This window comes from Peromyscus leucopus, chromosome 2 (genome assembly GCF_004664715.2).
Source record: "Peromyscus leucopus breed LL Stock chromosome 2, UCI_PerLeu_2.1, whole genome shotgun sequence".
In the NCBI taxonomy this organism is placed as follows: domain Eukaryota; kingdom Metazoa; phylum Chordata; class Mammalia; order Rodentia; family Cricetidae; genus Peromyscus; species Peromyscus leucopus.
Window position 1 is genome coordinate 131429098 of NC_051064.1, and position 19606 is coordinate 131448703.

Genomic DNA, 19606 nt, shown 5'->3' on the forward strand with positions numbered 1-19606 from the left:
TAATTATAGGCCTCCTTTTTTATAGTTAGTAATCTGTGAAGAACTTAGCTAGGATGTAGGTGTATAAATGTGTATATTAAAAAAATAGTCTGTAGTCTAGTAACAGTGTGTTCTTGTTTCGTAATGAGAAGGAAAAATTGTTACTACCTCTCCATTTAAAAATTATTGCATGTTTCTTCACATTTAGATAAGCCATCATGGTGCTACAAGAGTGATAGATACTGATTATATGGAGGACTTAGTAACCCACAGAACTGTTTTTTTATGTGTATTTTCTTTGTTTTGTTGCTTGTTAAATAGGATCAGTATGGAAATTATGTGATCCAACATGTACTGGAGCATGGTCGTCCTGAGGATAAAAGCAAAATTGTAGCAGAGATCCGAGGCAATGTACTTGTATTGAGTCAGCACAAATTTGCAAGGTGTGTGCTCTGGGAAGCAAGGATTGGGTTGTACTTCAGTTGCAGAATCTTTTTTTTTTTGTCAGACCTTTCTCTGTCCCACCAGCCAGCTCCCAAATCACAACAGAGAGACATTATTAATTATGAAAGCTTGGCTGATAGCTTAGGCTTGTTTCTTATTAGCTCCTATAACTTAAATGAACCCATCTCTTTTAATCTATGTTCTTTTATGTGGCTCGGTTACCTTTACCTTGTGATGCCGTGCTGCTTGTCATGCATTCTGGTGTCTCTGCCCTTCTTCCCAGCATCCTCTGTGCTTGGAAATCCTGCCTAGCTATTGGCCATTCAGCCTTTTATTAAACCAATCAGAGTTGACACATCTTCACAGTGAACAAAAAGATTATTCCACAACACTTTTCTATACATTTCTACGTTCCTTCTTTATTTGTGTGTGTGTCTATGTGCGCTGAGCTATAGTGCACACATGGAAGTTAGAGACAGCTTGTAGGAGTTGTTCTCTTTTCCATCTCACAGGTTCTGGGTCTCCAAAACTCAGTTTGTCGGTCTTAACCTCAAGTACAGTTACACACGAAGCCATCTCTCTTGCCCTTTCTCTTTTATAGTTTCTTTTTTTGGTATTGCCTGCTTTAAAGGTCAAGCAGGATCCCAAGTGTAGCTTCAAAGACTTTCCTTGAAGGCTCTTTCCACTCCTTTGGAATTGCCACTGAAATCTGGGGACACTCACAAACAATGTGCTTTGACCCCAATGTTTCCTTGTGGGGCATTGTCAGATGATCTCCACTCACCTCCCTCTCTGGCCTGAAAGGGGCAGTTTGCCAGATCCATGCAGGCCTCAACTTCTCAGCTTCACAGAGCCAGGCTTGGGAAATCGTGGCCTCTATGCCTTAGCAGGGCAGTCTTCTGAGCCAGAGTCATTCTTTCTCACTGCTCATAGAACACAGTACTGATTAGTTCTCCAGGATTGTCTTCCCTGGCATTTTTGTGTGATTTCCTCAACAGATAGCATGACTCATGTTTGTCAGTGTTTACATTGATGTTCATTAATACTCATTTTAATTAGTTAATCTTTTTTACATTTTTATTTTTTAGAATTCTGTATGTATGTGTGTGCTTGAGCATGTATATTCCTGGTGCTCATGTGGAGCTTGGATGACACCTTGGTAGGGTAGATTAGATTCTTTCCTATCCTGTGATTTCAGATCAGGTCATCCGGCAAGCACCTTTAGCCACCATGCCATCTAGCTGGTCCATTCATGACCTCTGCTAGTACTGCAGCCTAAAAACAAAGCCCTTATGTGTAACTTAGTCTAGAGAAGCCACAACAGGCAGTGTGCCTGAATGGGGGTCACCTTTGGAGTTGTGCTTATTGAGTACAGTCTGCTTTAGGTAAGTGTAGCCTCTTTTTAGCCTTTTCTCCTTGAGGGTTTGGGACGTAGAGCTCTTCTCTGAGCCATTGGCAAAGCCTCACTGAAGTGCGATCTTAATTAGTCTTAGCAATAAAAGCCTAGAGTCAGATATTAGGGTGAAAGATGAGAGAAGCAGAGCAGCAGCCACTGTTGAGTTTTTACCTCCAGGAAATCTCAGACCGAACAGGGGCGGCAGGGGATCCTGTCTTTATGAATCTCAGACAGAATGGGGCCAAGATCCTGTCTCCACCTCCCTAGTGCTGGAATTAAAGGCCTGAGCCTCCCATGTGTGTTATTGGTTGTTTTTGCTCTTTATGCATTTGGGGGGCCCACCACCTAGGTCCCAGATAAATCACACATGGAGGCTTATTCTTAATTATAAATGTCTGGTCTTATCTTGGCTTGTTTCTTGCCAGCTTTTTTTAACTTTAATTATCCACCTACCTTTTGCTTCTGGGCTTTTTCCTTTTCTTTCTTTTTTTTTCTTTTCTTTTCTTTCTTTCTTTTTTTTTTTTTTTTTTTTTTTTTTTTTTTTTTTTGTTGTTGTTGTTGTTGTTGTTGGTTTTTCGAGACAGGGTTTCTCTGTGTAGCTTTGCGCCTTTCCTGGAGCTCACTTGGTAGCCCAGGCTGGCCTCGAACTCACAGAGATCCGCCTGGCTCTGCCTCCCGAGTGCTGGGATTAAAGGCGTTTGCCACCACCACCAGGCTTTCCTTTTCTTACTTCTGTAATCTTGCTTTTACTCTGTGGCTGGCTGGCTGGCCCTTAGCATCCTCCTCTCCTTGCTTCTTCTATTTATCCTCTCTGCCTACCAGCCCCACCTGTTTCTCTCTCCTGCCTCACTGCTTCTGTAAGCACTTTATTAGACCATCAGGTGTTTTAGACAGGCACAGTAACACAGCTTCACAGAGTTAAACAAATGCAACATAAACAAAAGTAACACACCTTAAAACAATCTGCAACACGTGTGCTGAAATCAAAGGCATGATCTTCCCAAGTGCTTGGATCAAAAGTGTGTGCCACCACTGCCTGGCCTCTATCACTAGTAGCTAGCTCTGCCCTGGTGGCACGCTTTAATCATCACAACACAGACAAAATGTCATTCAGCACCTCAGCTTTCATCAACTCCTGTGTACTGGCTGCTGCTGGCCTGGGGCTCAGTGCCAGCAGTGCATGCAAAACATTCTTGTTTGTTTTGTTTTCGGGATAGGGTTTCTTTGTGTAGACCAGGCTGTTCTAGAACTCACAAGAGATCTACTTGCCTCTGCCTCCTGAGTGCTGGGATTAAAGGTGTGCACCATGCTGCCCAACTAGCACACTCTGTTGTTGACTTACACAGCTTTGGGCCCAGGGAACTGAGGTGTCATCTAATAAAGGCAGATAGCGTGAGGAACCACTGTGTGTGGTGACTAGCCATCAGTCTGGCAGCAAGGCATTTAATGTTAGAAAACTATGCCTTTTACTCCTTTCCAAGAAGAGGTATTTGAAGTGTTCTCAAGTGCTGACAGAAGGAAGGCAGGGCCTTCTGTGCTGTGGTCCAGCTTGAAGTTCCTTCACCGAGCCCAGAACTGCTGCCGCCGCCACTGCTGTTGTATCACGGTCACTATAACAAAGAATCTGCTGTCGGGCCTGAGTTTACAGGTGCAGGAAAGCATCCTGAGTCTTGCTATGGGTTGGAATAGTGATTGTAAGCTGGCTGAGCTATTAGAAAACTGCTGTGAACCTTGTGTGTCTATCTGTTCAGTTCTCGAGCTCATTACTATCATCTGTCAGCAGGTCAGGGCCCTCTCCTGTAGCACTGGGGCTTGGGTGATTCACTGTTAGACACCCCAGTGTTTAAGACCAAAACAAGAATGTTATAGAGCCAGACCCTAGGCAAATGAGTTTCTCATATGTACCATATCTCCCCTCCTTTCCTATCCTGGCATGCATAGTCTAACCTTTTCTGATTGTTCTTCCTAATTTTTCTCATGACAGCAATGTTGTGGAGAAGTGTGTCACTCATGCCTCACGTACAGAGCGTGCTGTGCTCATTGATGAGGTATGCACCATGAATGACGGTCCCCACAGTGCCTTATACACCATGATGAAGGATCAGTACGCCAACTATGTGGTCCAGAAGATGATTGATGTGGCTGAGCCAGGCCAGCGGAAGATCGTCATGCACAAGGTAAGCAGATGAGATAGCAGCTCAGAGTGGGTGAAGGACCAGATGGAACGGACGGCAGACGTTGGGCTTCTTGGTGTGGCTGTACCAGGCTTGTCCTTGACCTCCTCTTCCTGTGTGGGGTCACTGTGATCTCTCCGTATTTGCCATTCCTTTCCTCAACTCAAATGTGGGAGTCCTGTTTCTGGGTCTTTGTTTTAAACTTTTTTATTTTCATTTTTTTCATTTATGGGTATGGATATTTTGTCTTCATGTAACCCTGTGCACAACATGCCTGCAGTGTTTTTAACACTTTGTTTAGCGTGTGACGGTCCATGATGCTGTGTAGATCATGCTGATGTGGTCAGCTTTCATGGCAAGAGCCCTTTACCCACTGAGCCATCCTGTTGGTCCTTGGAAGCATATTTCCTGTTTTTGCATATTGTTTTGGGGGTTGAGCCCAAGCCTGGTGCATGCTAAGCTAGCATTCAGCTACCAAGCCACATCTCCAGCCCTCGCTTGTTTCTTTGTTTGGGGGGTTGGTTTGTTGACAGAGCTTCATTGTGTAGCCTAGGCTGGCCTTAAAACCATGATCCTCCCGCCTTAGCCTCCTAGGTGCAGGAATAGCAGGCATATGCTACCACGCTTGGCTGTGTGTGTGAGAACATGTTTTCGTGAGGTAATTCCCTCCCTGGTCTCTGAGATCAGCTCATCAGTCCAGGGTGGCCTGCTTCCTGTGTCTCCTTTTCTTGTTCCTCTTGTTCACTGATTCCACCATACTTTCCTGCAAAGGCCTGGTCCCTGCCGCTGGCCCACAGTGTGGTAGACAGGAGCAGTAGAACACAGTGCTGCCCATGGAGCAGGCCCTCACTCCACCCATGCAGAATCAAGGCTAGGGAGAGGGAGACAGGAGAAAGGGAACAGAGGCCCGAAGAGCCAGCTGCTGTGAGTGAGGGTTGATAGGAGAGCCACCTAAGAGGCTCACAGGTAGGGAAGGCACAGCACAGCTGTTTTGTGCCGGGTGGTGCCAAGGCCTCTGGCTCGCACCCCTCAGCCTTTGTGCTCTGAGCTCCCTCAGCCTTGTCAGTGGAGGGGTTGCTGTTGTCTGGCAGTGATGACCCACTTGCCCTCACTGAGGACAAAGTTCGATAATGAGAATCTTTGTTATGGACTCGTTCTGAGCCAGGCAGAATCCCACCACCTCTGATTCAAACCCATTCCACCATCAGCCAGTGGTGCACATGGTGGCAGTTGAAGACTGTGGAGCTCAGGGCACTTGGGGCTGAGTCTCACAGCTGGTTGGCTATGTGTGAAGGTGCTATGAGGCAGGGCTGGTGTGTGTGTGTGTGTGTGTGTGTGTGTGTGTGTGTGTGTGTGTGTGTGTGTAGGTAGGAACTGGAAGCACAATTGTTGATTAAGTGAATTAAGCCTGTGGCTCTGGCCAGCTCCTCTGAACAGAGTTGTCCTGGTGCTCACTGAGGGAGTGTGCACAGGCACAGGAAAGCCAGGAAAAGCAGATACAGGAAGGACAGGAGAGTAGAGTGCGGGGGAGTGCTGCTTACAGAGTGTATGGGCAGGAGGAGGGCCCCTGGAAGGAAGGACATTTGAGCACAACTTTCCAGGAAGAGGGCACAGTAATGAAGACTTGGACCTGAGAGGGGACTCTGTTTAATGTTTCACTGTGTGGGCTTCAGCAGGCATGTGAAGGCCAAAGGACAGCTTACTTGCTGGAGTCAGTTTTTTCCTTCAAAGGATGGGACTCAAGTTGTCAGGCCTGGTGGCAAGTGATTTACCCATGGAGCAGACATTCAGGCCCAGGACTGTGCTTTAAATAATTGTTCGACTGTTGTGCCACCACTGTCACTTGGAGCAGGGGAAGCCATGAAAACAGTTGAGTAGCCAATAGATGGTAGCATTTTTCAGACTGAAGAGAAGTGGTCAATGGGAGCTAGAATCGAGGAGGAGGAGGGTCGGGAACTGCTTACCCACTGCTAGGTTATGTGGCAGAAGAGCAGAAAATAACATTTCACGTCTTACTAGTCCAAGTTAAAAATGGAGTACAGCAAAGCTTGGAGAGTGGAGGAGAGAGAGAGAAGGGACATGTGCAGGTTAAGAACTGTGAAAGCCAAATTTTGTATGTGTGTGTGTGTGTGTGTACCCAAAGCAAAGGTGCTCGAAGCTGGGGGCCTAGTGAGAGAAGCTTTGTTGAGGACATAATTATCGTTACCACATCTGGGGGTGCAGCGCTCTTGGATCCTTCGGATAGACAAGCTTGGGAAGGGATGTAGTTTGTTACCAGCCGTTGTCACTGAGGGTACCAGGGCAGAGGTGTGCTGTTTCCTGGCCTGTGTTCTGTGTGGGGTCATGGCAGTTTCTGGAGCCCTTGGCCCTTCCTTGTTCTGAGCTTACACTTGAGCGGACAAACTGCTGACCCTGTAGGCTTCAAGGTGGGCTACTGCCTGTCTTCCCCTGGCATGGTGCTCCTTGAGGTTTGTGTGCAGTGTGAGATTCCCTGTGTGGAAAGATTAATAGCTGAGCAGAAGGAAGTCAGCACTGCTAAGTATTTAGCATGGCCCCTGAGCTCTAAGTGAGGTTCCCCTCTCACCAGGATGTGCAGGAACAGGTCCAGGGCAGGGGTCACAAGAGAGTGCCCACAGGAGTGACCAGAGCTCCGGTCGGAGGAGTAAGGGGTGGGGGGTGACTGGTGCCAGAGATGTGTCACAAGCAGTTGGAAGAGTGACTCTGGGTTAAGGCTGTGCTGTCCCTTACCCTAGCTTGTCTTGGAACCGCAGAGCCACCCTGTGTCTTTGATTTTCCCCAGCTGCACTGGTACAGTGTCCATCCGTCTTCCTTTGTTTCTATCTGTCTTTCTCTCTTATTTATTGGTATCTTAGAGTTTCTTTTGCTGTGATAAAACACAATGACCAAAAGTAACTCGGGTTTATTTCTTCTTTAAAAACTCTTGGTCTACTCTATTATTGAAGGAATTCAGGGCAGGCACCTGGAGGCAGGAACTGATAAAGAGGCAATGGAGGAACACTGCTTGCTGGCTTGGCTTGCTCAGCCTGATGGCTTATAGCATCCAGGACTACCTGCCCAGGGCTGGTCCCAACCACGGTGGCTGGGTCCTCCCTCATCAGTCATCAGTCAACAAAATGCACCACAGTTGTGCTCACAGACCCACCAGGTGGGGGCATTTTCTCAATCAAGGTTCCCTCTTCTGAAATAACTCCAGCTTTATCAGATGACATAAAAACTAGTTAGTACAATCGACCCCTTGTCACCTTGACACACAATCACATTACTTGTAAAGCATAACCTTTCCTTTCTTGTTCATCCCCAGGATCTCATATTAATACTAACCTCACAATACAAAAATCTCGATTTTTAAAAGCCTTGCAGTCTGTATAAATACGTTAAAAGTTGTATTTCTTTAAAATATTCAGAGTCTCTCAGCTGTGAGCTTCTATGAAATCAGAATAAGTTAAATACTTCCTTATTCCAAGAGGGAAGAACCAGGGCATTGTCCCTCTAATTAAAGCAAAACCACAGGCCAGCAGTGTAAAGCTCAGTGTCAGACTGGGTTCCTCCAGAGGGCTTGGACAGCCATCCACAGCCCTACAGTTTGTCTCTTGGGCTCAGGCTGGCTCAACTCCATAGCTGCTTTTGTCCTGGGCACTCATCCCATGGCACGGACATCTCCAAAATGCTGGGGTGTCTGCATTGGGCTCTACCTTCTCACCAGTAACCTCTCCTTGGTACTCTTCAGGGATTTTGACTCTGCCACATTGGTGCCAAGCCTCAACTTGTCTCATGACTCCTTTGGTTTTAGGCCTTATACCAACACTCAGGCTGGCCTTCCCCACTGGCCCTCCTATCCTCTCACAGTGACAAGCTTCACCTTTCTTTATGACCCCTTCCTTCAAAACCAGTACCACCTGGAAGAGCCTTACACATTACCAAGGCTGGCTGCAGCTTCTGTGTGCTGACCCTGAGGAAATACTCTTGGAAGATTTGGCTTCACTGGTGCTGGTTGCCTTAATCATGCCCCAACTAGCCAGTAGCATTGTACCAGCAAAGCAAAGGTCTCACTTTAATTGCTAATTAAAATATCACTTGAATTATCCTGATAAAGTCTTTGCTTTTCTCTGAAGCTTCACAAGCCAGGCCTTTATCACCTGTACTGCTTACAACATTCTCTTCCAAGCTCCCACAGAAACCCACTGAGTTCTAAGCACACAATGACTTTCCTAGCCCAGACTTTGGGTGGTACCACAGTCCTCCTTAAAACATGGTCATATCTGTCATAGCAGTAGCCCTGATTTGGTACCAATTTCTGTCTGACTTAGGGTTTTTATTGCTGTGGTAAAACACTGTAACCAAAGCAACACGAAGAGAAAGGATTTGTTTCATCTTATAGTCTGTCCATCACTCAGGGAAGTCAGGGCAGGAACCTGGATGTGGGGGCTGATGCGGAAGCCTCAGAAGAGTACTGCTTGTTGGCTTGCTCCCAGTAACTCGTTCAGTCTGCTCATAGCACGAAGGTCCATCAGTGCACAGCGAGCTAGGCCCTCCCACATCAACCATCAAACAAGAAAATGTACCACAGATTGGCCCGTAGGCCACTCAGGTGGGGGTATTTTCTCAGGTGAGGTTCCCTCTCCCAAAATGACTCTGTAACTTTTGTAAAGTTGACATAAAAACTAGCCAGCACAGTCGGTCACTGTTAACCGGAAGCCTTCCTGTGCCCTGGAGAGGCAGGGATCAGGTGGTGAGTTCAAGTGGATGGTTCCCCAAAGGATACACTAACTGCCAGGACAGCCTGGTTTCCTGTATGCCTGTGGGCAGGTGCTGTGCAGCTGGCTGGCATGTGCTCTTCTCCCCTGGGTGGGTTCCCTGTCCTGTGTCAATACCTAGCGTAAGAGCTCCTGTCTTTATTTCATGGCTTGCTAGCAATAAGAGGACAAAGATACCTTTGTGGGGTGAAACATGTGCACCATACAGTCTGTATCTGGGAAGGTGCAGGAGATAGATGGATGAATGTCTCAGGCCTCTCAGGCCGGTGTAACACACACACTGTTGTCCTCCAGATCCGGCCACACATCGCAACTCTTCGAAAGTATACCTATGGCAAGCACATCCTGGCCAAGCTGGAGAAGTACTACATGAAGAATGGCGTGGACTTGGGGCCCATCTGTGGCCCCCCGAATGGCATCATCTGAGCAGTGCACCCATCCCTGTCCTGCTGACCTCACTGACCCTGGCAGATCCAACCAGCAACCAGAAATGCCCAGCGTAGAGTCAGAAGTGGGCAATGGTTGCTCTGGGATTACTCCCTCCTCCAAAAAGGAATCAGATCCACTCGTGGAAAGGCCTTTGTAAATTTCATTTTATTACATATAACATGTACTAATTATTTTTTTTAATTGACTAATTGCCCTGCTGTTTACTGGTGTATAGAAACTTGTACATAGGTAATCAGTGTACATGGGAGGCCACATGTTTTGTTCTATGTTGTATCTATATTCCACATGTGGACACTTTCAGGGTGGTTGGTTTAACAAAAAAAAAGTTTAAAAAAAAAGACAAAAAAGGTTTTTAACTCATTTGCCTTGTGGCAAGTTTTGCAAATAGCTCTTCCCCACCTCCTCATTTTATTAAAAAACAAAACTGAGAAATTTGAATTTTAGTTAAATGACCCTAAACTGGCATTTAACACTGTTTATAAAATATATATATACATATATACATATATACATATATGAAATGGGAACGTTTCAGAGTCGCTAAAGCATCAGCCTGTGACACGGAGTTCATGACACTTTTTGGAGATGACCTCACGCTGAGGAAAGTGGAGGCCGCAGATTCAGGCGGAGTAGGAGCCACAGAGGCCCAAGGCCAGTGGGGCCCAAGGCCAGTGGGCAGGGCTGTGTGCTGCCTGTGGGGTTGCTTTCTGTGAACACTGAGAAGCAGGATCTGATTAGCTAGCATGAGAGAGAACCCAGCTCTGCTCCTGGTCTTGCTTCTATAGATACATAGTGTACACTTGTGTAGACTTTGCATATATACGGATTTGTAGTATTTTCCTGTTTTGATGTCTAATCTGTATCTATAATGTACCCTAGTAGTCGGACATACTTTTGATTGTACAATTGTACATTTGTATACCTGTAATGTAAATGTGGAGAAGTTTGAATCAACATGAACACGTTTTTTGGTAAGAAAAGAGAATCAGCCAGCCCCGTGCACTCGGTGTATATCCACCTTTTATGGTCGTAGCAGATAGTGTTGTATATTGTAAATTGTAATTTCAACCAGAAGTAAATTTTTTTTTCTTTTGAAAGAATAAATGTTCTTTATACAGCCTAGTTAATGTTTAAAAAGAAAAAAATAGCTTGGTTTATTTGTCAGCTAGTCAAGATGGTAGTGAGAGCCTTTCTAAATGTTACTTCAGACGATTCAGTTCACACTAGTGTTCTTTTTTTTAATCCTAAAAAAGTAATGTTTCGCTTATTTTGTGATAGTCAAAAAGGACGTGCAGAAGTTTCGCCTGCCCCTTCCCCTGCTCAGCGCCTTCCCTTGTAAAGTGACTCGCCCTCCGTTTTGTACAGATGAGCTGTATTTTGCATTTTGTCTACTTGTAAGTGAATGTAACATACTGTCGATCCTCGTTTGAATATAGACTGTAACACTACACGGTGTACATTTCCAGAGCCTTGTGTATATTTCCAATGAACTTTTTGCAAGCACACTTGTAACCATATGTGTATAATTAACAAACCTGTGTATGCTTATGCCTGGGCAACTATTTTTTGTAACTCTTGTGTAGATTGTCTCTAAACAATGTGTGATCTTTATTTTGAAAAAATACAGAACTTTGGAATCTGAATTTGCTGTGTGTACTCTGCTCTCACTCTCCACACCTGCTCAGGTGAGCCCTGCTCCAGCCTGGCCTCTCTGTAGCCCCTGGGGTGGACAGGAAGGGTGGGGTAGTGGGGTGGGGTGGAGCATTGAGCTGATGGCTCCTGAGCCTGACTGGACTTGAGGGGTTGAGTTCAGTCTGCCTTGTGCCTGATTTCCCAATGTTAAAGAGACACATGCACATGTGTGAGTTCACCTGTTCACCCCGAAAGGAAATCCATGACAGACAAAAGAAATGACTGTACCAGAATCTGACTTGGTGAACCAGTGAATTTTTATTTTGGGGTTACTAACAAGAGTGTGGGTGACTCAAAAACAGCTGCATCACCACAAAGCAAGCGCCCCTCCCCCCAAATGGTGTAGCCCTGGAGAGCTCTGCAGAGCACATAGGACGGGGGGGGGGGGGGGGGGAGGTGCCTTCTGGAATCTTCAGTGTCTCCTTTTCTGCTTGTAACCTTTTGCTCATGAGCCTCCCCTCCCGCCTGGAGGGACATTTCAATTAAGAGGAAACTGCCAAACAGGCCTAGTGTCTGTAATCCCACAGAGGGAGGCAGATCTCTGAACAGCCTGGTCTACAGAGTGAGTTCCAGGACAGCAGGGCTACACAGAGAAACCCTGTCTCAAAAAACAAGAGGGAGAGAAAGAAGGAAAGAGAAAACTGCCATCAGTACCCAGCTAGCTTGGAAGTCCCCTGGTACTGATCTGGATCCCTTCCTGCAAGCCTGTTGTCCGTGGCTGACTGTCCTGTGACGCCAGCCTGCAGGATCCTCTGCAGTTTTGGCCTTGAAAAGTTTGTCTTTCCTGAGACTGGATTGTGGCCAGCATCTAGCCTGCTCTGTTTACCCTCAAATGGAGAACCTCTCTGGGTTCACAGAAGTAGTAGGTAGTGCCTATCCTCAGGATGTACACTCAGATGTTCTTCAGGAGGTACCTTTGGCAAAAACTGCCAAAGGAGGTTTTAGCCAAGAAGGCCACTCCACCTCTGAAATTTCACCTGGTCCCTTCCTGCATGTAGCCGCCAGCAAGCCCTCAGCCGGAAATTGAGGCCAGAAAAGGAGGAGTGTTTCCAGTTGAAGGTTTGATTCTGCACAGGTAGCTGGAGTTAGGTCACACCCCAGCTGTTTCCCAGAGCAGGTATGTGCTGAGAGTCTGTGAGCCCCTCCTGGGAGAGGTGACCATTGCCAGGGCCTGGGTTGCAGGGCAGCTCAAGGCTCTCTTGCCCGCTCCCCCCCCCCCCCCACCCCCGCGTGCCTCTTCCCACTTGTATTTGCTCAATTTGGGTTCTTCCTTTAGCATCTCAGTGGAAAAGTGCATGTGTGGAAGGAAGCCTGCTGGAAATGGAATGGCCCCTAATATCAGACCTTGAGTGTTTGAGGAGTCTTTAGGGAAGATGAAATGCAGTGTTTAATCCTTGCATGCCCCTGAGACCGAATTCTCTGTAAAGGGGAAACTGTCTGAATCCTGACTGATAGGCATGTTCAAAGGCAGTTGTGGAGGTGGAGGTTATGCAGCTGAATAGTGCCCAGTGCGTCATGTCACAGGCAACATCTGCATTTCCCCTATTTAGAGTGAACAGAGATGATGCAGAGCCTCTCCCCTCCACACGTGGTGGCTACGCACAGAGCATGAACTATTTTATGGGCTCAAAAGCTCGTCATCTCCCCCATAAGAGGCTGAAGCAGGAGGATAGAGTTTGAACTTAGACTAACTACAATAACAAGATGGTCTCAGAAACAGGAGAAAAAAAACAAAAAACCCCAACAAACCCAACTGAGCCAGTGCACATTTACAATCCTAGCACATGGCAGGTGGAGGCAAGAGGCCCAGGAGTTCAAGGTCATCGTAGCTACACAGTGAGTGGAAGGCCAGTTATGGTTGGGGAAGCTTGGAGGGAATGTATGATCCACAGCACAGACACAGATCAGAGGACAGCCTTTGCTTGTCCATCCTTACCTTACAGCCTTGTTTGAGGCAGGTTTATTTTGCTGCTATATATGCTAACTGACCCAGGAGCTTCAGGAGCTTCTCGTGTCTCTGATTATCACCACGGCAGGTGTGCAGGATTACTATTTCTGGCTTTCCATGGGCTCTGGGGATTTGAACTCATATCCTCACAGTTGGGTGGCAAGCTCTTTATCCACTGAGCAATCTGCCCAGCCTGGGACCCGTCTGAAGCAAACAAAAACTGTCATTAAGTAAAGAAGTCCATCCAATGTATCTCATTGGACACCAACTCTGCCGCCGCCACAAGGTATAGTTTTAGCATGCCCCTTTCAGATCCGAAAGCTGAGGTTCCACATTCTGATGGGACACTCAGCCCACTGCATGAAAGCCTCCCTCTGCAGGACTGTTTGATGGAACAGGCTGGACTGCAGACTGTCCACCCCTCATCCTTGTGCCCTTTGTGCAGAAGAGACAGATGAAGTTCAGGTTTCATGGGCATTGATAACCAAGCCAGGGTTTTATCTGGGTCTTCTGATGCCCTGGACCCAGTGCTCTGTTTATGACATCTTGCTCTGCCATTGCCTGTGTGGCCTAGCAATTGCCGCCTTTTAGAGTTGCAGAAGGGCCATTGAAATGGCTCAGTGTGGGTAAAGATGCTTGCCACCAACCCTGGTGACTTTGTTTGATCCCGGGACCTACATGATGGAAGGGAAATAACTGGTTCCTGTGAGTTGACCTCTGACATATACAGGTACACCAAGCATGCCCCCACATGTGTGTACATTAACACGCACAAATAAAAATGTCAAAACGAATTACCAGGGCTGGAGAGGTGTCAGAAGTTAGGAGCGCATACTGTTCTTCCAGAGGACCTGAGTTTAGTCTTAACGCCTAAGTGAGGAGGCTCATATCTGCCTGTAGGTCCAGATCGGTGGGGTCTGAAGCCTCCTCCTGGACTCCATGGAACCCTTGTGTACAGACACAGACACACACAATTGAAGAGGCGGCTCAGAAGTTGGAACTGTCGCTGTTCTTGTAGAAGACCTGGGTTTAATTCCCAGCACTCACATGGCACCTGAGGACCATCCGTAAATTCAGTCCCAGGGAATATGATGCCCTCTTCTGGCCTCTTTGGGTGCTGTGTGCACGTGTTGCACAGACAGACATGTAGACAAAAGACCCAGACACATAAAATGAAAAATTTAAGAAAGACCAAAACAGTCACAGAAAAGAATTCACCAATGAAGTCAATTACCAGCTTTGGCCACACGAGGGCGCTGCTGTCTGAAGCAAGCACCATGGAGTCCCCAGGGCTCCAGGATTCAAGGTCTGGCTTTCAGGACCAGTAAGTGGAGTGAGGTTTGTTTGACCTTCACTGCCTGGGCTGGGAACCTAAGCTCACACATCTGGCTCAGGTCCAGTGGTTTTTATTTGCTATATGACCCCTGTGGAGCCTCTGCCTTCTTTGGGCCTCCATTTCCCCCACTTGTCACCCGGTGAGGTCAGTCAGTGATAGGGCCTGAGAAGAGAAAACCCTGGTTCAAGGTAGCCTTTGGGGGTCCAGGGCCAAGCTCTCAACAGCCCGAGAGCTTCATATCCCGGGCCCCGTGGGTCTCTGTGCAGCTGCGTGAGCCATCTGACAGCATTCCTGACAATGTCACTGGGCACGTGGCAGCCCCTGACCCCAGAGCTGGGCACATTGCTCGAAGTGAGCACTGCCTTGCTGTGCTGAGAGGCACTTGGGTTCTTTGCTAGGATGACTAACACAAAGTCTCCCAAACTGGGACACCTAAGCGAGAGTGGAGCTTTGCCAAGCGCCTCGTTGGGGCCCCAGGGGCCCTGCCTGGTGTTGCTCTCGCCCCCTAGAATCACAGCCCACAGTAGAACCGCATCTAAGGGTGATTTGACTTTGGAAGTTAGGTCTCATGTGGTACTGTCGCTCTGGGGACATTCGGAGAGCATCCTGCTGGCTGGATTCATGTGGACGCCGCATTTGGCACTCTGGGCAGAATCTTCGGACACCTAGGAAAGACCCTGCCACAGCCCCCCACTCCAGCTGTTCGCTCCCTGACCCCCCAGAGGCACTTCGGCCTGTCCCCTGTCCCTCAGCTTCAGGCAGGCAGAGTGATGTCCAAACAGTTGACAGATGGTGTGGGGGGGTAGGGTCCACCCCTGTGCCATCTTGGAATTCTGAATTTCAGGAAGTGATGGGCCCAGGACTCAAACCCAGGCCTGCCCTGTGTTTCCAGGTTCTTCTGCCAACTCCCATCTAGGCAAGGGGGGCCACAAGTCCTCTGGGGACAGAGAAGGGTCAGCTCTACTTGAAGGTATTCCCTTACTGTATCCTTCCGGGACAGCCCTCCATGGCAGACTTCTGCCTCACTCTGGGCTGCGGCTCAGCAGTGCTGGGGCTCAATGCCAGCTTCACAAGACCACTAAATCTAGGATGTATTCATTCCCAACGACAGTTGTGCCGGAAGAGCATGGCCCAGCCTGGCCCAGTCTGGGGGAGTCAGAATTCGCAGCCCTCAGCTTCAGTCTCAAGATGGGGTGAGAAGGGAAGTATTTTTAGGAAGTTCATTTTTTCCCTTCCAGTAAAATGACTTTAAATGTGCAGTTTATCCCAGGAACTTGGGTGTACTATGGTGAGGCTTCGGGGTAATGCCCTTCCTTTTCTCCAACTTCCTTCTTCCCTCTCCCTTCCCCCTCCCCCCCTCATTCTCTTCCTTTTCTCCCTACTGTCTTAGTCTCAGCCCCGCCCCCTCTTTCCCACCTTCCTCCCCCCCACTTCTCTCTTCCCCTCTCCCTGCTCTCCTCTCTCCTCCTCCAATCCTTGGGTCCCCAACAGAGGAAGAAGGACAGGTGTGAGATGACTAGCTGAGTCTAGGCCTAGGTTTCCTACAGCCTTCCTATTCCTGTGACCTCAGCCAGGGGCTTGGGCGGAGGTGACCGTGACCTAAGGATTTACACATCAGGAGCAGCTGGTGAGATGTGGGCAAGGCTACCAGATGGTCTGGGAGGAGATCCCAGGGTGAGGAGTGAGCCGCCCAGTTCCCAGCTCAGCCAGCCTGTGTGGCTTCGTACCTGGCGCCTCACTTCTGTTCCTTTCCTTCCTCAGTGTGAAATGGCAAATGAAAGTTCAAGGCAAGCTGCTTTCTTGCGCTGGACCCGACAGTTGCCATCAGGAAGCATGTTGAGTGACGATGGCCGCGTGACACCCCCTGGAGATGGAGCCTGTCCCGTCTGACTTCATATAAAATGGAAACAATATCCTGGAGTGGGGTAGCACTCTTCAGTAGGGTAGCGCCCCTAGACACGGGGTGGGGGGATGCAGCTCCCGTGAATCACCCGTGCCGGGGGCTTTCACAGATGCAGCTGCGTTTGAGTCACCCGTGTTATGAGTCACTTTAAGCTGGGCTCGGATGGAGAGAGCCGCTTCTGTGGCCTGCTGAGCCCTATCTGGGGCAAACAGGTACTTCTGCATATCTCTCAAGGAAAAAAAAAATAACAAAATGCTCAGTCTAGGAGTCTCAGCCACAGGGGCGAAGTTCCCAGAATCGATGCTCCCCGCCTCTCCGCATTCGGGGGGTCAGGATGAAGCTCCATGCTGCTTCACAGCACCTCTTTCCCAGCACTTGCCTGCCCCATCTCCCCACGAGATGCCACTACTGGGAAGCCTTCCTAGATTTCCACAGGGGGTATCTTCATCCTGGTACCAGGCTGGGCCCAAGGCTCTGTTTGGAAGTAGATTGCTGTAGAAGCAGTGTGGCATGGCAGCGGCGGCGGGCAGCTCAGGCTTCTCCGCAGAGCCAGCCCCACCTTATCCCCTCCCCTCCCCGGCAGCAGGCCCAAAATCTTGTTCTTTCAGCGACTCTCGGCTGTTCTGGTCCAGACACTTGGTGCTGCCAAGGAACCTCCTGGGCTTCTACCGGCCCGTCCACAGCCATCCCCGACACACAGACCACTTAGTCCTGACTCTGACTCCCCTCCCCGCCTCTCCCCTCCGTGTGCCCCGAGGGATGGCCAGGTTCTGTGGCGGACAGCCGCGGCTCACAATGGATTTCCACATGCGGGTTAAAGAATGACCTCTGAGTCTCTTCAAGTTCTGCAAAGCTGAATCTGGTTCCTCCATGTCTGGCGTGATCCTGCCGGGACCCTGTTTCAGTTCCTGCATTTGGAGGGTCACTGACTCCCCAACCTCGTGTCTCCAGGACTTTCCCAGAAAGCCAATCTTGACTCTGGCCTCCATCCTGACTCTTGGAGCAAAACAGACGTGGGGGTGGGGGAAGGGAGGGGCTGAAAATGCAGAAGCCTGTGAGCACCGCCCCCCCCCCACTGGTCCCAAGGTGACCACCCAGCACAGAGGTTACACAATACTGACGCACACCTTTAATCCCAGCACTCTGAGGCAGAGGCAGGCAGATGTTGATGTTAGCTCAAGGTCAGCCTGGTCTACTTAAAGAACTCCAGGCCAGCCTGGGTTACATAGTGAGACCATGTCAGTTTTTAAATTTTCATTAGTTATTGGGTTTTCGAGACAGAGTTTCTCTGTGTAGCCCTAGCTATCCTAAAACTTGCTTTGTAGACCAGGCTGGCATCCATCTCAGAGACCCGCCTGCCTCTGCCTCTGAGTGCTGGGATTAAAAGTTGCGCAAGCCACCACTGCCCGGCTATTTTTATTTTTATTTTTATTTGTTTTAAGGCTAGAGAGATGATTGAGCAGTTACGCGAACTTGCAGTGTTTTCAGAAGACCAGAGTTTGTCCCCAGCACTCACATCTGGTGGCTCATGACTACCTGTACCTCTGCCTCCAAGGCTCTGAAGCCTTCCGAGGGCACCTGTACTCAAGCACCCTCCCCACATATACATAATCAAACAATACAAACTTTTTTTTTCTTTTAGAGCTGGGTCAAGATTCCTGGTTCAAATCCTGGCTCACCCACTTCCTGCCTGAAGTGAGATCAGGAGCAAGTTACTGCCCCTCTGAGCCCCAGATTCTCCTACTGAAGAGAGGGGGTCCTCAGAGCCAGAGGGCAAGGCGCTCACTGCCGGCCGAGCAATCACTTGGTTCTCACTGCCCCAGGCCTGTGGGAGGAGACAGAGAGCAGGTGCCTGGCCCTGGCTTGGCTGTGGGATGCCCTCTAATCTCAGCTTGCCCCACTCCACAGAACTGTTGAGTTTTGAGGACCCAATCTGCTTCGCCAAACCTCTGGGGGGGGTCATATGGAGAGATGACAGCTCCTGAGTCAAGTCTGGGGTGCACCCCTGAATTGAGTGGGATGCTGATAACGCCTCTTCCAACCCTTTTGTCGGGCTCCCCTAACTGGGAGACAGTTTCACAGGGGGTAATGGGAAGATATGGTCCTCTGGGTGCTAGGCTGCATCTGAGCATGTCCTTGTCTTAGAGTGTGGCTCCCTCGGTGACACAGCATGGAGTTAAGAGCAGAGGCCAAGGTCTGGGCTCTCGCTGGCCGGCTTGGCTGGGAAGACGGCGCCAGGCACTGGGCTACTGTCCTAGTTAGCCTTCTGTTGCTGCGATAAAACATGACCAAAAGCAACCTGGGGAGGAAAGGGTTTGTTTGAGTTTACAACCCTTAGGTCACACCCCACTACTGAGGGAAGTCAGAGCAGAAACTCCCAAGGCAGGAACCGGGAGGCAGGAACTGAAGCAGAGACCACGGAGAAAGGATGCTTGCTGAATTGTTTCCCGCGGCTTGCTCAGCCTGCTTGCTTTTCTTTTTCTTTTTTTCTTCTTCTCCTCTTTTTTTTTTTTTTTTAAATTTGGTTTGGTTTGGTTTGGTTTTTCAAGACAGGGTTTCTCTGTGTAGCCCTGGCTGTCCCGGAACTCACTCTGTAGACCAGGCTGTCCTTGAACTCAGAGATCCTCCTGCCTCGGCCTCCCAAGTGCTGGGATTAAAGGTGTGCACCACCACCACTGGATTAAATATTAATTTATTTTTATGTGTTAGTGTGTTTTGCCTGTCTGTATGTTTGTGCACTACTTGTGTGCCTACAGAGGCCAGAAGAGGGCATCAGATCCTCAAGGACTGGAGTTACAGACAGTCGTTAACTGCCTTGTGGATGCTGGGATTTGAACCCAGGTCCTCTGGAAGAGCAACCAATGCTCTTTGTTTGTTTGTTTTTGAAACAGGGTTTCTCTGTATAGCCCTGGCTGTCCTGGAACTTGCTCTGTAGACCAGATTGGCCTCGAACTCAGATCTGCCTCCCGAGTGCTGGGATTAAAGGTGTGCGCCACCATGCCTTTGCTCTTAATCACTGAACCGTCTCTCCACTCCCAACCTGCTTTCTTATACACCCAGGACCACCTGCCCAGGGCTCACACCACTCCCAGTGGTCAGGGCTCTTCCACATCAGTCATTAATCATGAAAATGCCCCCCCACACTTGCCTATGGGCTAGGCCAATGGGGGTATTTGCCAGTTGAGGCTCCTTCTTCTCAGGTGATTCTAGTTTGTGACAAGTTGACAAGAAACTGCCCATCTCTTCTTCAGCTCTGAGGAAATGGGGGGTGGTGGCATCACTTCATAGAAAAGTGTGGGTGCAGGCAGCTTGGCTGGGTCCCTGCAGTTGTCCATTGAGGATCCGGCTTTTCCCAGTTCCAGGAAAGACAGAAGGACTGTTGAAGTCAGGGTGTGATCAGAACTGCTTCTCCCCTGGGAGTCAGTAAATGTGCCAGGGACCCCCATAGTCTGGGGGGGGCAGCTGGAAGAAGGGCAGCCCCTGGTGTTTGTTTGGGTGGGGCTATCACA

The 19606-nt window shown here is 48.9% G+C and overlaps 1 protein-coding gene and 1 non-coding gene across 19 annotated transcripts in view; both read left to right on the top strand.

Moving 5' to 3' along the window:
• Nucleotides 1–10861, top strand: part of Pum1 (pumilio RNA binding family member 1) — a 125806-nt gene extending 114945 nt beyond the window's left edge. For all 18 annotated transcript variants that reach the window (XM_028887636.2, XM_037202980.1, XM_028887639.1 and 15 more), the window contains 3 exons: nucleotides 301–422; nucleotides 3804–3996; nucleotides 9063–10861. In XM_028887636.2, the coding sequence (XP_028743469.1) occupies nucleotides 301–422; nucleotides 3804–3996; nucleotides 9063–9194 (447 nt within the window). In that variant the 3' untranslated portion in view covers nucleotides 9195–10861. The remainder of the gene's footprint in view (nucleotides 1–300; nucleotides 423–3803; nucleotides 3997–9062) is intronic.
• Nucleotides 5077–5159, top strand: LOC114705677. Its single transcript, XR_003736423.1, has one exon. It is a non-coding gene; the product is annotated as a small nucleolar RNA SNORD103/SNORD85 (small nucleolar RNA).
• Nucleotides 10862–19606: the final 8745 nt, after the last annotated feature.